The 18852-nt window shown below is 40.1% G+C and overlaps 1 protein-coding gene across 2 annotated transcripts in view; it reads left to right on the top strand.

Annotated features, from left to right (window-relative positions):
* Positions 1-18852, top strand: part of txndc11 (thioredoxin domain containing 11) — an 88384-nt gene that overhangs the window by 53769 nt on the left and 15763 nt on the right. For both annotated transcript variants that reach the window (XM_063059229.1, XM_063059228.1), the window contains 2 exons: positions 4094-4841; positions 7763-7908. In XM_063059229.1, coding sequence (XP_062915299.1) covers positions 4094-4841; positions 7763-7908 — 894 coding nt within the window. The remainder of the gene's footprint in view (positions 1-4093; positions 4842-7762; positions 7909-18852) is intronic.

The raw sequence follows: 18852 nt of genomic DNA, 5'->3' as shown, positions 1-18852 counted from the left end.
CAACCAGGACTGTATACAATGCTCCAGATGTGGCCCAGCTAGAGTTTTATAAAACTGTAGCATTACTTCCTGACGAATTTGGTGCTTCAACTAATAAAGGCAAGCATGTCATATGCTGTCTTAACCACCCTATCAACCTGTGTAAGCACTTTCAGGGAGCTATGAACTTGGACCCCTAGATCCCTCTCCTCATCAGCCCTGTTAAGGGTCTTGCCCTTAACAGTCTACTGTCTCTTTACATTTGACCTACAAAAGGGGCACAACTCACATTTGGCCCGGTTAGCTTCCATCTGCCATTTCTCTGTATATATCTGCAGATGATTTATATTTCATTCACTGTATTCTTTGCCTGTCTTCTATGCTACCCACAACACTACCAATCTTTGTATCGTCTGCAAACTTACTAGCCCACCTATGTACATTTTCATCCATGTCATTTATATACATCACAAGCGGCAGGGGTCCCAGTAAGCTTTCTGCGGAGCACCACTAATCACAGACCTCCAGCTAGAATAAGTCCTTTCGACCACTACCCTCTGTGTTCTATGGGCAAGCCAGTTCTCAATCCAGGTTCACCATGAATCCCACACATCTACATCTTCTTGATGAGCATCCATGAGGGACCTTGTCAAATGCCTTAGAAAATCCAGGCAGACATCAGCAGCAGCTCTACCTTCATCAATCACCCTTCATGTCATCTTACCAAAAAACTCAATCCAAATTAGTAAAGCATAACTTGCCCCACGCAAAGTCATGGCCTCCCTAATTGGGCCATGGTTTTCCAAATGCTCATAAACCATATCCCTAAGAATTCTCTTCAGTAACATTGTGGGACTCGCCAGTTTATAGCTTGCAGGAGTATCCCTTATTGAATAATAGAACAGTAGTTTCAAAATTATATACTTCACCACCAACCTCCAGCCCAATCATTTTTCCATATGCTGTTATAGGCTGTTTTGATTCATTACATCTGTATTGCTTTCAGAGCAATACCTTACCTCATTAATTTTCCATTTAAGTTCAAGTTTGTTGTCAAATGACTATACATTTGTACAACCAAATGAAACAGTGTTTCTCCAGACCACAGTGCAGCTAAACAACACATAAACCAAAATATTGTACTAAAATTCAGGAAACAAAGTATAATTCAAAATACATGTCGTAAAGCACAGTACAGCAGACAGCCCTGCTGTTCTATTGACAAGACCTTGATAGTGATAGGTTATTCAATAGTGTAACAGCCTGAGGGAAGAAGCTGTTACCCAGTCTGGCAGTCCTAGTCCTCATGCTCCTGTGCCTCCTTCCTGACCATAGTGGGTCAAATAGATTGTGGGATGGGTGGTAAAGGTCCTTAACATGCTTTGTCTGCAACACTCCTGTAAATGTCACAAATGGGGGATGGATGAGATCCCATTGATCCCCTTGGCTTTTTTTTTGTACTGTCTTCTATAGGATCTTGTAGTCTGATGCCTTGCAGCTTCTGTACCACACAACGATGCAGCCAGACAGGACACTCGTTGGTGATCCTCTCGAAAGTTGTTAGAATGGGGTGGGGAGTCCTGCATGCCTCAATTTCTTCAAAGTGTAGATGCTACCGTGCCTTCTAATGAAGAAGCATTGTAGGTCCAGGTTAGAATGTTCATTATGTGCACACCAAGGAACTTTGTGCTCTTCGTGCTGTCTATGGCAGGGCCATTGACAAACAGTGGAGAGTGATCGACTTGTGCCTTCCTGAAACTCACAGTCATCTCTTTTGTGTTGTCCATGCTGAGACTGAGGTTGTTCTCACGTCTTTTGACAAGCCTTTACCTCCTCTCTGTTTGTCAACTCATCATTGTTGCTAATGTACGAGGGGTGATTGATAAGTTCATGGCCCAAGGTAGAAGTAGATGAGTTATATAGCTCTCGTTACATGCACATGCAGTTCAACTCTTTCAGTGATTGTGCAGAAAGTTTGAAGTTAATAACTCATCAAGGGTAACCTCAAACTTTCTGCATAATCACTCAGAGTTGATCTGCATGTGCATGTAACGAGAGCAGTATAGCTCATCTCCTTCTACCTGAAGGCACGAGCCCCTCAATCACCCCTGCTGTGGACACTTTCTGGAGGTCCAAGATCCGTATGCTCCATGACCGCTGGACTAAGTGTGTAAATGTAGGAGGGGACTATGTTGAAAAATAAATGTGCTAGGTTTTCTAAAATTGACGCCTCCTATATTAGGCCACGAACTTATCAATCACCCCTCGTAGTATCATCAGCAAACGTAATGATGTAGTTTCAGCTGAATCTGGCTGAATCTTGCCATCTTGAGTCAGCAGTAGACTGAGCACACAACCCTTGGAGGAGGGGGCACCAGTGCTCAGTATGATGGAGCTTGAGATGTTGCTGCCAACTCAGACTGACTGGGCTCTTTCCATCAAGAAGTCCAGGATCGATTTACAGCATGATGTTGAGTCCCAACGAGGACAGTTTACCCATTAGCCTCTGAGGGATGACTGCGCTAAATGCCGAGCTGAAGTCGATAAACATCACCCTGCCACAGGAAGCATCGTTTTCTAGGTGGGACAGGACAGGGTGGAGGGCCGAAGCTATGGCATCATCAGAGGAACGTTTTGAGTGGTAGGCTAACTGAAAAGGGTCCAATGTAGCTGGAAGGTGGGATTTTATACAACCCTTTACCAGCAGATCAAAGCACTTCATGATTGTTGAAGTCATTACCACTGGGCAGTAATCATTTAGGCCACGTCCTATGCACTTTTGGCACCAAAATGATGGTGATTGGCTTGAAGGCCTGCAGGTATAGTGGACTATTTTAGAGAAATATTAAAAATGTCCATTGAGGCCTCTGTCCCTCAGCACCTGATCAGGTGTGTTGTCCGACCTGTATTCTTCTCATCACCTGGGGATAATTTAGTTTCCGCACAATACAGTTGCATGGACACAAGCTCTTCGGCTCAAGGTGCCTATCTGAGCTGGTCCCATTTGCCTCCACACAGACAGCAGAGCAGAGGTCAGAATTTAATCTAGGTTGCTGGAGGACGAGGCAGTAGCTGTACTACTTGTGCCAGTGTGACACCTAGTTCTGTGGATCTTATTCTGACTTTACTTCCTTGGTTGCTGTAGACCTCCATGACTGCATCCATGTGGTTCCTGTTGATAAATAGACACAATTCACAACACTCATTGTGTATAGACCATAACAATTTATTGACTTGGGCCTGCGGTTTCTAGTAGGTAGAGACATCAGATTTGGTTCCCATATGATTTTCCCGAAAACCATACATTTTCATAAAGCAGTTATCTCTTCATCTGAATGCTACCTATTGAGTATTTAAAATGACAGGGATACAGAACCTGTGTGAAATATTTCTACTGCGTTTTACTCGCGAACAGCCAATAAGACTGTTGATTGTTGGGATATTTGCTATTTCAGATCCTGCACTTTTTGCTAAACCTTTGGGAAATAGCTTAAATTATTCATCTGAAATTGCAAGCATGCTAATCTGTAGCACCACAATCTGTATAAATTATAAATAAGTATTTCTTCTGGCTGAAGTAAAAAAAAACTTAATCAAGGAAACAGAGGCTGGGATGTTGTGCAAATGTTTGCCTGTTCAAGAATTTGTTTTTAAATATGTGCCAGCTCTGTTCTATATTATCTGGCTTTCAGAAGGTGATCAAATCACTTATTCCTACAGAAAGGCTCAAACTATGTTTGATATATGGAATTGATGACTTAGTAGACACAAGAAAATTCTGGGGTAATTCAGTAAGTCAGACAGAATCTGTGGAAGGTGATAAACAGCTGAAGTTCTGGCTGAAGCCTCCTTTCCTTCCAGTCCTGATAATGGATCTTGGCCCAACGTTGACTGTTCATACCCCTCCATATTGCTGCCTGAGTTGCTGTGTCCCGCCAGCGTTTTGTGGGTGTTGCTCAAGATTTCCAGCACCTGCAGTATCTCTTGGTAACTGAAAAGGTTAGGTGGTATGGAATTGAGTGGTGCCTTTGCAGTGCTGTGTTTTAATAGGTAACGTTTAGTGACATCATTTTCCTCGTTATTACATTGAATTTTATCTGATTTTATTTCTCAGATAACAGAAGTTATTCTTCAGTATCGCAACTGTAATGCCAGCAAGACCATTCAACGTATACTGCAATATTTGGAAAAGACTGAGCAGGCAGATCAGGAAGTTCATTCGACAGAGTCTTTCTTCTGGACTAGAAAACGTTGTTGTAACACAGTAGTGCCTTCCCATTGGCATTCTGTAGCTCAGACCCACAACGTATGTGAGCTTTGTATTAATCAGACTCTTGGAATTCAGCCAGGTGTGGTCCACATTTCAGAATGCAATTTCATAGAGATGGAAGCAGCTCTGGATTCATTCTACCTCAGAGAGCAGACATTTTTCCAATTGCAATCGAGGATTGTAGAATGCAGCAATTTCTTGAGCTATTACAGCCCATTCAGTTATTACACTGCTTGCTGCAGGACATTCAGCAGTCCAATTACATCTGAACATTTTGATGCCCTTGTCTCTTCAGAACTGTTTTCCAGTGCAGAGCACAGCCAGGGGATGATTTCACATAATTTTCCTCACATTGAGGATAGAACAACTGGTCTTTTTGATTTGCATCGTACTCACATTGCAGGACTGAGTTGTAATACTAATAAAACTCTAAACTTTTACTTACTGGATTCAAACTTGCACTGGAGATTTGCAACTAGATTAGGAGCCAGTGAATCTGCACAAGTGCAAGAATTTGCTACCATTGTTGATCTATGGGACGAAGTTCATTATGTCTTCGACCAAAAACAAGTCCTTGATAAATCTTCGATTGGTAGGTACTTATGAAAACAATTTTCAATGCAGCTGAAATTTTGCTGTATTTTCTGAAATAATTTGTTTACTATTAGTGTATACATACTGTAGTTTCCATTTTTAGTCAATTTACCATCATTTCCCCCCCCCCCACCCCACCTATCCCCATTCAAGAAAGATCACCTTAACTCTGCAATGACGTGAAAATCAAATTTGGGTAATGGACATCCTGAAACCCTGAAATGAGCATGGACTTAATTTTCCAAATTTATTGCTGATTTATTTCCTTTACAATATTTAAATTTTGACTTGCTGTATCTCTAACTTTAAAATCTAAATACAACAAAGTTGTGCTCCATAATATTATGTATCTTTGCATTGTCCTGCTCACTAACCTGCCAAGGGTGGTGGTAGAGGCAGACACATTAGTTGCATTTTAAGAAACTCTTAAATAAGCACATGAATGATAGAAAAATGAAGGACAATACAGGAAGGAAGGGTTAAACTGATCTTGGAGTAGCTTAAAAAGACAACACAACATCATGGGCTAAAGAGCCTGTACTGTGCTATATCTGTACTAAATCTTTTTGCTAGAGTTGTATACTTAGTCCTAGAGTTAACAATCTGTAATTAAAAAAAAAATGTACATTTATCTAGTGTGTTTATACAACTGTGTTGCAGCACATCTAATTTTGGGTTGCAAGGGGCTTTGTGGATGTACCGATGACAATATTTATTCTTGAATTTATTGAGTTTCACTTGTTCAGTTTACCATAGGTCCATCTTAGTAAAACTCTTTCAATTTATGAACAGTATGTTTCTTGCACGATGTTTCGATCTTGCTACGGCATGTTCCCTTGATGAGGATGCTTTCTTTTCAGCAGCCTAAATTAGGATGCAAGTAATGTTCTTAGAGAGAAAATCTTCAAATTCTCTCCAAACAAGCAATTTAGCTTTACTCCTCAAGGCTACAATGACGTGGAAGAGGTGAATTGCCTCCTAAAAATTAACAGTGTCAAGTAAGTTTAATTAATTGGGAAGTTAGTTGGGAAGTCTGATAATTGCAGTTTTTAATCCATTCACAGCAGATTTGAGTGGAACGTCTTTTATTCTTCCTTTACCAGCAGCAGGCCAGCTCAAAATAACTCTGTTTTGTAACGGTTGCATTGAAATAAGGCACTTTTTTAATGTTTTCATTTCTTGGGATCTGGGTATTGCTTGCAGATATTTGTTTCTATTTTTATGTCAGAGTTCCAGCATCTGCAATATTTTATTTTAGATTGGAATTTAATTTTGTTGCACAATATTAGTCACTTCATGGAGCTATTATAGCGCTGGTGACCCAGGTTCATTCCACTGCTGTCTTTAAGAAGTTTTTACATTCTCCCCGTGACTCTGTGGGTTTCCTCTGGGTGCTCCAAAAATGTACGGATTAGTAGGTTAATTGGTCACATGGGTGTATTGTGGCAGTGTGGGGTAGAGGGGCCTGTTACAATGTTGTATCCGGGCAGTATCTCTAAATTTTTTTTAATGAATTAATCTTTTGTCTACTATTTCTAAGCTTAGCAAATTGCAAGATGTCATAGAAACATAGAAAACCTACAATACAATACAGGCCCTTCACCCCACAATGCTATGCCAAGCATGTATTTACTTTAGAAATTACCTAGGGTTACCTATAGCCCACTATTTTTCTAAGCTCCATATACCTATCCAGGAATCTCTTAAAAGACCCTATCATATCCGCCTCCAGCACCGCCACCGGCAGACCATTCCACGCACTCACCACTCACTGCGTGTGGAAAAAAAACGCCTACCCCTGACATCTCCTCTGTACCTACTTCCAAGCACCTTAAAACTGTGCCCTCTCGTATAACTATTTCAGCCCTGGGAAAAAGCCTCTGAGTATCCACAAGATTAATACCTCTCATCTTATGCAACTTCATCAGGTCACCTCTTATCCTCCATCGCTGTAAATCATCCCTATAATTGCCAAGAACCTATTCCGTAGTGAATACTGAAGCAAAGTATTCATTAAGTACCTCTGCCATCTCCTCCAGTTCCATACACAAGTTTCCACTGTCACACTTGATTGGTCCTATTCTTTCATGTCTTATCCTCTTGCTCTTCACATATTTGTAGAATGCCTTGGGGTTTTCCTTAATCCTGTTCGCCAAGGCCTTCTCTCATGGCCCCTTCTGGCTCTCCTAATTTCATTCTTTAGCTCCTTCCTGCTAGCCTTATAATCTTCTAGATGTCTATCATTACCTAATTATTTGAACCTTTCGTAAGCTTTTCTTATTGACTAGATTTTCAACAGTCTTTGTATACCACGGTTTCTGTACCCTACCATACTTTTCCTGTCTCACTGGAACATACCTATGCAGAACGCCATTCAAATATCCCCTGAATGTTTGCCATATTTCTGCTGTATGTTTCCCTGAGAACATCTGTTCCCAATTTATGCTTTCAAGCTCCTGCCTGATAGCTTCATATTTTCTCTTTCTCCAATTAAACGCTTTCCTAATTTGTCTGTGCCTATCCCTCTCCAGTGCTATGGTAAAGGAGATAGAATTGTGATCACTATCTTCAAAATGCTCTCCCACTGAGAGACCTGACCAGGTTCATTTCCCAATACCAGATCAAGTACAGCCTTTCCTCTTGTAGGCTTATCTACATAATGTGTCAGGAAACCTTCCTAAACACCTAACAACCTCCACCCCATCTAAACCCTTTGTCAGGCCAGTGGAATTCTACAAATTAAAATATGGCAGATGCTGGAAACCTGAAATAAAAACATTACTAGTGCTGGTAATTGGGTTGAAGAACTGGTGAGATACAGTCCTATTTTTACCGCAACTGATGGTATTAGAAATTTGTGTTTATAACATGCAGTCAGAAATATTCAATTTTTACTTGAATACCATTTTTGTGTTGCAGAAAGCATAATAAAAAATTACAGCAGGGCATACAGTCCATTACTTCGGCATCTTATTGCTGGAACCAAATCTAAAGCTCAGGAAGAATATTTAATAGCTGAAGTAACAACTGAGACATTCGACAATATTGTACTGGATGTTGAAAAGGTGAACCTCTTATTTCTGTCATTACTTATCTAAGCATTGATGTTTATGGCGAAAGCCATTTGTCTTGTTAAAAATGCCATAGTACTTTACAATTACTGTGATGTAAAGTTTAAATGATTATGCATTTTCTTCAAGCATTTCCTATTTTCTTGTAAAATAATGCAAATAGCTAGTTTGAGATTATCCTGGTGCAAGGCTCTCAGCTCTGTTCATTTCCCTCCATAGATGCTGCCTGACCTGCTGCGGTCCTTCACAGTTTTGTGTGTGTGTTGCAATGGAATTCACATTTCGTTTTGTACTAACAACTACTTTTCATAGTGGTCCAAGCTCAAACAAACTTGGCTGAAGCAGAGTACAATATTGTAAAAGTTGGAAGGAAACCTTGCATTTTGACAAACCCCATTAACTGAAGTATTCTTGTAGCTCCTTTTAAAATGATATTTCTTCCTTTAGAAGATGGAACAACAGCTATTGCCGAACTTCTGTTTATTTCTTGACGTATGCATTAAGCTAAGTGCTTGTCGTGGGAGTAACCAAGGCTTTGGAGTCCAGTTTACATTCTGTTCAAAATCTGCACATTGAGAAGTTTGAAAGATGATGTACTTCCTAGTGTCATTCCTAATTATCATATAAATACACAAAAATAGCTAGCTCTTGGATATCTCTATCTCTGCACAAACTAGTGAGTCAGAGTGATCACCACAGCCTAATGGGAGTATGAACCCCATCTTTCTTTTTCCTATTCAAGTGCTTCCATTTCAAGTAGGCCTTCTTGATTTTACAATTTCCTACCCTGAAAGTTCCAAGAAGTGTTAACAAACATTTTTGTATCCTAGCTGATCTTGCTGTTGTGGCTAGTGGTTTCACGAAACTGTCATCACATTTGAGCTTCATGCCTTACCCTTGATAGAACTGGTCATGAGGATTTGGAAGTAGTGAAACTGACAGGAAACAGAAACTCTTAACACTGCCTCATTCAAAACCAATCTAACCTGTATCGGGAATTGAACTTTCTTGCCTATTGCTATGAAAACAATTAAATTACAAAGCAATTTTGTTTGTGCAGTCACTACAACCTCTAATCTCCTGGGTGGTTGTTAAAAGGCAGCTGTGAAACAGCCTTAGTAAAATTTGCAAACATTTCTTGAAGACTGATGCAGGATTTCTCATTTGGTAGTCAAGAGATGTGTGTTTGCCTTAAGTAATTGCCTTCACATGCAGAGATGAATAAGAACAAAAATAAGATGTTAATAATATCAAATGCTTTATCGTCAATTCATGGAATGAATGTTATTGATCGCAATTTATCTTGCCTGCCTTTGGAAACTGGTATCGGGATTGTACTCTAGAATTAATAACAGGCAGCTTTTTTCAGTTTATTGTTGGATTTGGGTAAACAAGCAATATTTGTGTAGATGTTCTACAAGTTGATGTGGAACTTTTCAGTATTTTAAACAATTCAACTTCTAGATCCACTAAATATCTTGCTGATTTATGAACGTGTAGTAATGCTTCTACGATTTAGTATTTTTTATTTGCAGGAAATGTCCCCTTTGTCAGACGTTAGGGTGGTATGGTTAGCACGCTTTACAGGTGATCCTGTGGGAGATTGTATGTTCTCCCTATGACTGTGTGGGTTTACTCTGGATTTTCTGGTTTTCTCCCACAGTCCAAAGACTTACTGGTTGGTAGGTTAATTGGTCATTGTAAATTGTCCCGTGATTAGGCAAGGGTTAAATTGGGGGATTGCTGGGAGACGTGGCTCGAAGGGCCTTCTCCACACTGTATCTCTATAAAAATGTACTGAGGTACAGTGAAGAGCTTGACTTGCATACCATTCATACAAATCAATTCATTGCAACAGTGCATGGAGGTAGTACAAGGTTTAAAAAGAAATAAGGGTGAAGAATGAAGTGCTGCAGTTACAGAGAGAGTGCAGTGCAGGCAGACAATAAGGTACAAGATCATAATGAGGTAGTTTGAGTCTGGGTCCATCTTACTGTATTGGGGAACCATTCAGTCATTTTAAGAGTGATTAAGCAATTCCGATTGAGGTTGGACGGAATTGGATGCACCTCAACTCTGGCAGGGGTTGCAGGCCATTACTTCCTATAAAGCAAAACCTAACATAATGGCTATGATGTTTCACTCCTAGGTGAGCTCAGTGCTTTTTATGCACCTTTGAAATGGAAAATATAACTATACCTCTGTGAATTCCTGCAGCATCGATGACTTTGATTTCTGCTTCGGAGGCCGATATCAGAACATGTTTCAAGAGGGTGAACCCTCGCACAGTGTCAGACCCTGATGGCGTACCTGGTAGGGATCTGAAAACTTATGTCAACCAACTGGTGGGAATGTTCAAAGACATCTTCAATATCTCACTGTTGCAATTTGAGGTTCCCACTTGCTTCAAAAGGGCGAAAGTCAAACTAGTGCCCAAGAAGAGTAGGATGAGCTGTCTCAGTGACTGTCAGCCTGTGGCATTTAAGTCTACTGTGGTGAAGTGCTTTGAGAAGTTGGTCATGGCTAGAATCAACTTCTGTCTAAGTAAGGACCTGGACTCACTGCAATTTGCCTATCGCCACAAGAAGTCTACAGTGGATGCATTCCAACTGGCTCTCCATTCAGCTTCTGATCACTTGGACAATAGTAATACCTACGTCAGCTTACTGTTTATTGATTACAGCTCTGTGTTCAACACAATCATATCCCCGTTCTAAACTGTAACCTCCAAAATCTCCCTTTGTAACTGGATCCTTGACTTCCTCACTAGGAGACCACAGGCTGTGTGAATTGGAGATAACATCTCCTCCGTGCTGACATTTGACACTGGTACACCTCTAGAATATGCGCTTTGCCCACTGCTCTACTCTCTGTGCACCCACGGCTGTGTGGCTAGGAACAGCTCGAATGCCTAAGAAGGCCTGATAATGGCTATATTTTATTAGGAGTTTGAGGAGAATTGATATGTCACCAGAGACACTCGCAAATTTTCACAGATGTACCGTGAAGGAGAATCTAACTGGTTCCATCTTTCATTTTGTATGGAGGAGCCACTGCACAAGATCAGAAAAAGTTGTGGAAAGTTGTAAACGCAGCCTCCTCAGCATCCAGGAAATCTTTAAAAGGCAGTATCCATTATTAAGGACCTCCATCACCCAGCGCACGCTTTCTTCTTGCTACCATCAAGGAGGTGGTACATGACCTGAAGACTCACACTCAACATTTCAGGAACAGCTTCTTCCCCTCTGCCATCAGATTTCTGAATGGACCGTGAACCCACAAACACTACGTCACTTTATTTTTCCTCTTTTTTTCACTATTTATTTAACTTTTATTAGTTATTATTATGTATTGTAATGTACTGCTGCTGCAAAGCAACAAATTTCACAACATATGCCAGTGATATTAAACCAGGTTTTGCTTCTGATCTTTAAACATCAGTATGAAAGCTGTACTTGGGCCTGGTGTATTGTGCTTTCAGGCTTTTGTATGATAGGAGGGAAGAGAACAGAGGTTGTCTGGGATGGGTGAGTGTTTGTCTGTACCCCACTGCCTCAGTAATTCAGCCAGCATAATCAGAGACCATGGAATGGAGGCTGGTTTCTGTAATGTGCTGAGCTGTGTCCACAACTCTCTGCAGTTTCTTGTGGTCATGGGCAGAGCAGTTGCCATACCAAGTCATGATATATCTGGATAGGTTGCTTCCTGTGGTACTTTGATAGGGTCGAAGGGAGCATGCTAAATTTCTTTAACCTCCCGAGGAAATGAAGGTGTTGGTGAGCTTTCTTGGCCATGATGTCAACGTGAATGGACCAGGGCAGGCTATTAGTGATGCTCACCCCGAGGAACTTAAAGCCCTCAAGCCTCTTGACCTCAGCAGTGTGAATTCAGTGGCCAGCTCTTTTGTTTTGCTGGCATTGAGGGAAGTGTTGGCATGACACTATGTCACTAGGCTCTCTTCATGTTCTCTGACTCATTGATATTTGAGAAACAGCCCACTACAGTGGTATCATCTGCAAATGTGTAAATGGAGATGGAGCAGAATCTGGCCATGCAGTTGTGAGTGTAGAGTAGGGGGCTGAGGATGTAGCTTTGTGGGGCACCAGTGTTCAGAATAATTGTGGAGGTAGCATTACTGTCTGTCCTTACTGATTTTGCTCTGCTGATCAGAAAATCAAGGACCCAGTTGGTAAGGAAGGTGTTGAGTCCCAGGTCTAGGAGTTTATGATGCATTTAAGATTTTAATTCCTCTGTTATTTTTGTCATTAGTGGTAATTGTTGTGGTCATATGTAGTTTGCATATGTGGTTAATGCAGGTATAAAGGTAGGGCAGGGACATCTGATCCAACGTAACCATCTGTTTCATGCCAAAAGATTCAGAGTTGTTTGGCTAATTTCCAAACCATCCAGACCTTGCTGACGAAGGTCTGCCTTTGCTGCTGGGAGTTGAATCTCCCAGCTCTGTCTGACACATGTCCTCTTCCTGCGGATTTGTAGTTGATATATCTGGATGGCAAAAGGTTTACAGTAAATTGGATCTGGCTTAGTCTGGCACTTAAAAGGATTGGAATGGGAAGTAGATGAAATATCAAAACTTCTCTTAAAGCTTCTATCCTGGCTTACAGGCCTCTTACAATTTTTTCCTTATAGAGAACTCTGCACCTTCGCCCCTCTTGTTCTGCCATCCTGTTTTTATACCCTTTGAAATATCTTTCTACCAGGTCCATCTTTAAGATATAATCAGTTGTGGATGCCAAGGTAATTAAGTGTGTAGTGAAAAATTACTTGGCACTTAACTGGTTGCATTTTCAAAAAAGAATAGCCTAGCTAGAAGACTTTATTATAAAAGTGTAGCAGTCAATTCAAAGTGCAATTGAAGATGACCCCGAACATGTAGAGGAAATTCTTTTTCTGTTAAATGGTCCATTTTGTGATTTTTTTTTTTTTAGTAAGGAAGCTCACCTCTGTCCCAGGATACTGATTGACTTTTACCACTGTACCATTGAGAGCATACTCACCAACTGCGTCTCAGTATGGTATGGCAGTTGTCCCTTATCGGACCGCAAAGCACTCCAGCGTGTGGTGAAAACTGCCCAGCGGATTATCGGCATCCAGTTGCACACCATTGAGAGCATCTACCATTAACGTTGCCTGGTGGGGGGGGGGGCGGAAAGGATTATCAGGGATGCATCTCACCCTAACCATGGACTTTTTACTCTCCTCCCATCCGGTAGGCGCTATAGGAGCCTCTGCTCCCGCACCAGCAGGCACAGGAAGAGCTTCTTCCCTGAGGCTGTGACCCTGCTGAACCTCACATTGCAGCGCTAAGCAGTATTGCATCCATATTGTACTGTCTCAGTACTTTTATATTTGTGTGCTGTAGCACTTTTTATTCGCAGTTATTTTGTAAATAACACTATTCTTTACATTTCTGGTCAGATGCTAAATGCATTTCATTGGCTTTGTATCTGTACTTGGCACAATGTCAAAGTTGAATCTAATCTAATCTAAAACTCAAAGTCATGGTATCTACACATACACTCAGTGGCCACTTTTATTTGGATACACTCCTGTACCTAATAAAGTGGTCAGAGGAGTGGAACCCTGTTTAGTCTTTTGCTGCTATGGCCAATCCACTTCAAGGTTTGATGTGCGTTCATAGATGCTCTTCTCTTCTGCACACCACTGTTGTAACGCATGGTTATTTGAGTTACTGTCACCTTTCCGTCAGCTTGAAGCACTGTGGGTCTTCTCCTCTGACCACATTAACAAGGTGTTTTACCTGCAGAACTGCTGCTCATGGATGTTTTTTTTTGTTTTTTTGCACCATTTTCTGTAAACTCTTAACAACTTGTGTCTGAAGATCCAGGGAGATCAGCAGTTTCAGCGATAGTATGACGCTAGCAATTATTCTGTGGTCAAAGTCAGTAAGGTCACATTACTTCCCCATTCTGATATTTGGTCTGAACAAGATTGAATCTCTTGTCAATATGCTTTTATGCATTCAGTGCTGCTACATGATTGGCTGATTAGATACTTGCATTAACGAGCAGATGTATCTAATAAAGTGGCCACTGAATGTTCATCAAATTGAAATGCTTTTCTCATACAAGTTCTTTTAAGAGTGAATTTTATTCCAAATCTGGAACTTTTGGGTAGGGATTTATGAATTGTGTAATAATGAATTTCCGTTGCCTAAATGGCAGTAATGCAGTGGTTGTCTGTACATAATATGTGTAAGCAGTTATTTAGTGGTTGCTTCTTTTCTAATTTTACTGTACATCTCGAATAATTCCCACTTTTCATCAAGTCTTTCATTGCAAGCTATTGTTTTGGTGGAAGTTAATTATGAGAAAGAATAATGTTCACACATTTTAAACCCACTGCATACCAAATGGATGCATAAAATGATGCTGGAATAGACCCATAGTCTTATCTTGGATCTGGTAGCATGCTTCTCAGAATATAAATGTTCATTCTCAGATTGTAAACACAAGAGATTCTGCAGATGCCAGAGACACAAAGACTTCCTGATGAAGAGTGCAGCCCAAAACATCCACTGTTTATTTCCCTCCCATCATCTATGGAAATGAATAAACAATCAATATTTTGGTACAAGACCCTTCAGCATGACTGGAGGAGAAGGGGAAAGGTACCAGAATAAGATGGGAGGGCAGGGAGAGGAGATGGAATACAAGCTAGAAGGTGATAAGTGAAATCTTATTCTGGTGTTTATTCATTTCCATAGATGCTGCCTGACTTGCTGAGATCCACCAGCATTTTGTGTGTGTCATTCTCAGATTGACTTTGTTTCCTTCAGGACCTTAAAACAATAATCCTGTTAATGTCAATGTGTAATTATTGTTATATGCAATGTTCTCTCCTAAATTTGTTTTTACAGCTGCGCAGACCAATCATTGCTCTGTGCAGGAAATTTTTACGAGCTGAAAACTGTGCGGCTCTTTAATGAAACATCATATAAGAGAAATTTCCAGCTGTGTGGCAAAAAAGACTATGTGCATGGGAGCATTTCAGTTACCGTGCGGTTGCGCACATGTGCAGCTTAGTGGGAGCAGTGGTTGTGTGATGCTTACAATTAAATCAATTTTAATGTAATTCCACCAAGAAGCTTGTTTTGGATATTGCCATTTTCCTATTAAATGGTTTAATGGGATAAAGGACCATCCAACTCAAAACCAGTTACTTTTTCCAAGCAGCAAGACTGATCAGCGCCTCCACCCACTAACCCAGCCCTCCACACCCCTCGCCACCACTACTTTATGAACATACAATCAATCTATGTATATAGCTATCTTATGTATTTATATTTATTGTGTTTTTTAGTATTGTGTTCTCTTTCTTATTATGTTTCTTTTTGTGTTACATTGGATCCAGAGTAACAATTATTTCATTCTCGTTTACACTTGTGTACTGGAATTGACATTAAACAATCTTTAATGTATGTTACTACTTTTGATTTAAATTGAACCCAGGAATTTATTTAGTTCTGGGCACATCAGAAATTCAATCTTCTCTGACCTTTAGTAACCTATTATTATATTGGGATAATTCAAATCTCCCTCTGGAGCAACACACACAAAATACTGGAGGAACTCAGCAGGCTAGGCAGCATCTATGGAAAAGAATAGACAGTTGATATTTCGGACCAAGAGCTTTCATCATGTCTACAACTGCTCTGTAGCTTTTGTACTTAAATGAAAATTCCTCTGCATATTTCCTCCTCTAGTTCTTGAGGAAATAGACCCTCTAATACATAGTTATAACTAAACAAATTCTACTTTAAAATTTTTTTACCAGTGTTGTGATGTATTCTTGCATCATACTTCTGCCCTTCCTTTCCTTCCCGAGCATATTTGTCCAAGAATATATCCCCAAGCTTGTCCATGCCAGCCAAGGTGTTCACCTCATCTAATTTCATTTGGCCCATATCCATATTAACTGCTCCAATTATGTACTTGTACAACTATTTAAATATATTACTGCACCTCAGCCATTTTCTCTAGTAATTCATTCCATGTACACATCATCCTCTGCATGAACTTGCCCCTCAAGTCCCTTATAAATCTTTCTCCTCTTGCTTTAAACTTGTGCCCTCTGACTTTGGTTCCTTTTCCCTGGAAACAAGAACGTGTATTCACTTTATCTATGCCAACATATCATATTCCCATGCAACTGTTTGCTGTAAGTTAACCTCTTATTCCCTGTACTTTGCAGATTTATGTAAGTACTTGACAAATCAAATTTTGTTATTTAATTTACTTTTCTGTTGCCCCATTTGAAATCCTAATGCCAAGCTAATCCACTGTGACCTGTCTTTCCCAATGGTTTGCTTTTAACTTAATCTTTTTTGTACCTTTTTAATTTTTGCTGATTGACTTGTGTTCACGTATGTTCTGACCCTTCCTGAAACATTCCGGTGATTGTTACCCATTATTTTGTGCACTATAGCCTTTTCAAATGCCCCAACACCTGAATCCCTACCTTCTGTTCCCTTCTGACTCTCCTATCAAACTGTTCAAGCTGTCCCCATCATCAGTAACACACAGGATATTTGAGGATGTTTGTTGCAGTTTAATAAAACGTTAGTCAGACCACATCAAGAGAAACCCATTATAGGAAGGATGTTAACAACAGGAATTCTGCAGATGCTGGAAATTCAAGCAACACACATCAAAGTTGCTGGTGAACACAGCAGGCCAGGCAGCATCTCTAGGAAGAGGTACGGTCGACGTTTCAGGCTAATCTCTTACTAGCTCTTTCTTCAGTTAGTCCTGACGAAGGGTCTCGGCCTGAAATGTCGACTGTACCTCTTCCTAGAGATGCTGCCTGGCCTGCTGCGTTCACCAGCAACTTTGATGTGCGTTGATAAGAAGGATGTTGAGGCTTTGGAGAGTGTGCCTGGAATAGAGAGCATGTGCTATAATGAGAGGTTAGAAAAACTTGTTGTTTTCTCTGGATGAGGGAAGATCTGATAAAGGTTTATAACAGGGGTCAGCAACTTTTTTGTCTCTGTGGGCTGGATCGCGTATTAATGAGCAGACGGTGGGCCAGATAAATGCCATTTTTAAAAAAACTTGAAATATGGGAATTATCCATTTAAATACATCTAGTTATGTTTGGCCTCAAATTAATGAATAACACATGCTAGAAAATCATTTGTGCTTAAGGTTGCCTACCCCTGGTTTATAAGATTATGAGAGGCATAGAGTAGACAGTATTTTTCCCGCCTAGGTTTGAAATGTCTAATACTAGAGAGCAAGCATTTAGGATGAGAGGGGGTAATTTCAAAGGTGATGTGAGGGACAAGAATATTCACAGAATGGGTGCCTGGAGTGGTGGTAGAGGAAGCTACATTAGAGATTTTTAAGAGACCTTTAGATGGGCACATGAATGTGAGGAAAATGGAAGGATATGGACATTGTGTAGGCAGAAGGGATTAGTTTAGCAGGCCACTTGGTTACTAATTTAGTCAGTTTGGCTCAACGTTATGGGCTGAAGGGCCTGTTCCTATATTGTATTGTTTTGTGAGTCACTCCTCTGCAGGTGCAGTTCATCAAGCTCAAAGGTCACATTTCAATTACATACATTTCCTCTTCCTGAGGAATCTAAAGCCCTCTTTCAGATGTTATTTCTCCAGAAATGTGTTCATTTTCCTATTTTAGTTCTCACTAACACATGACACTAGAATTATTCTGGAGATTGCTACCTTTTTGTGATCTTTTTAATCTTTCTTACTCAACTTTGCCTGCAGAACCTAATCCCTTTTTCCACCTCATACAAGTTACCCCCTTGACATGTATTTAAACGTTCAGCATTTACAGTAATTGTTGGTAGTACCCTTTTCTGCTGTGATTAATCATTGTGGGGAAATATTTCCCTCAAAAGTGATGATTTTAATCACAAGACCATCTGTTTGAGAGCTTAATAATTCATTTACTCTTTTTAAAGTATGCTGCCTCTGACTGTATTTAATATTTCAGTAATTATAGTTTGATTAAGCATTCTTGTTTACATAATGTATTGCGGGTTATATATAAAATTACATAAATGAACATGCACATCTTGCTAAAGTAAAAATGAAACTAAAACACGTTTTCTTGGGTTCCCATCTTTATGCTTTCAATCAGTTTTATCCTTCAGAGTTACAAAACATGACAGTGGTGACAAAGTTTTAAACAAACACTACATGACTACGTACCTGTTACAGTGAGGCATTCAGTTTTATTTTAAAAAGACAATGCAGCACATGTTCTTCGGAAGAGTTTAACAAAAAAAAGGGTAGAAAATGAACAAATTCATGAGTTCATAAACAGCACCGGGTGTTACCAGAAAATAATAATTTTTTTAAAAGCAGATATGGCTGGCTTCACTGGAAAGATTGGAGCGTTCAACCTCACAAAAGATAACTGGATATTGTATACTGAGCAAATTGAGCATTATATTTTAAAGCAAACAGAACAGCCAATGAGGAACAGGTGCCAGTTTTGCTGGGTGTACTGGGTTTAAGGCATACTGTTTGACTGCTCAAAATAAACCAGCCAGAATGAACTTTGTTGATATCGTGGAAGTAATGCAGGAACATTTAGAACCAAAGCCATTGGTGGAATCAAAAACAAAGGCAGTCCATTTTAGTGTATGTGGCTGAATTGAAAAGATTGTCAGGTTGGTGATAGGCATAATGATACACTGAGATCATTTAGTTTGTGGAATTGTACAAGAAAGCATTTAAAAATGGCTCGTAACTGAAGCACAACTTGCATTTAAAAGAGCAGTTGAAATCTTATCAATGGAAACAAGCTGGAGATGCAGTTGAGTTGCCTTCAGGAATGAAAGTGAGTGTGAACAAAATTCCGATGTCTAAATAGAAGCCTGCCTGGCTGAACAAATTGTGTTACCATTGTGGCAGGGGTTTACATA

The sequence above is a fragment of the Mobula hypostoma genome, chromosome 9 (assembly GCF_963921235.1).
Source record: "Mobula hypostoma chromosome 9, sMobHyp1.1, whole genome shotgun sequence".
Classification (NCBI taxonomy): domain Eukaryota; kingdom Metazoa; phylum Chordata; class Chondrichthyes; order Myliobatiformes; family Myliobatidae; genus Mobula; species Mobula hypostoma.
Note: the sequence above shows the minus strand (reverse complement) of the source record. Positions and strands in the feature narration are given on the sequence as shown.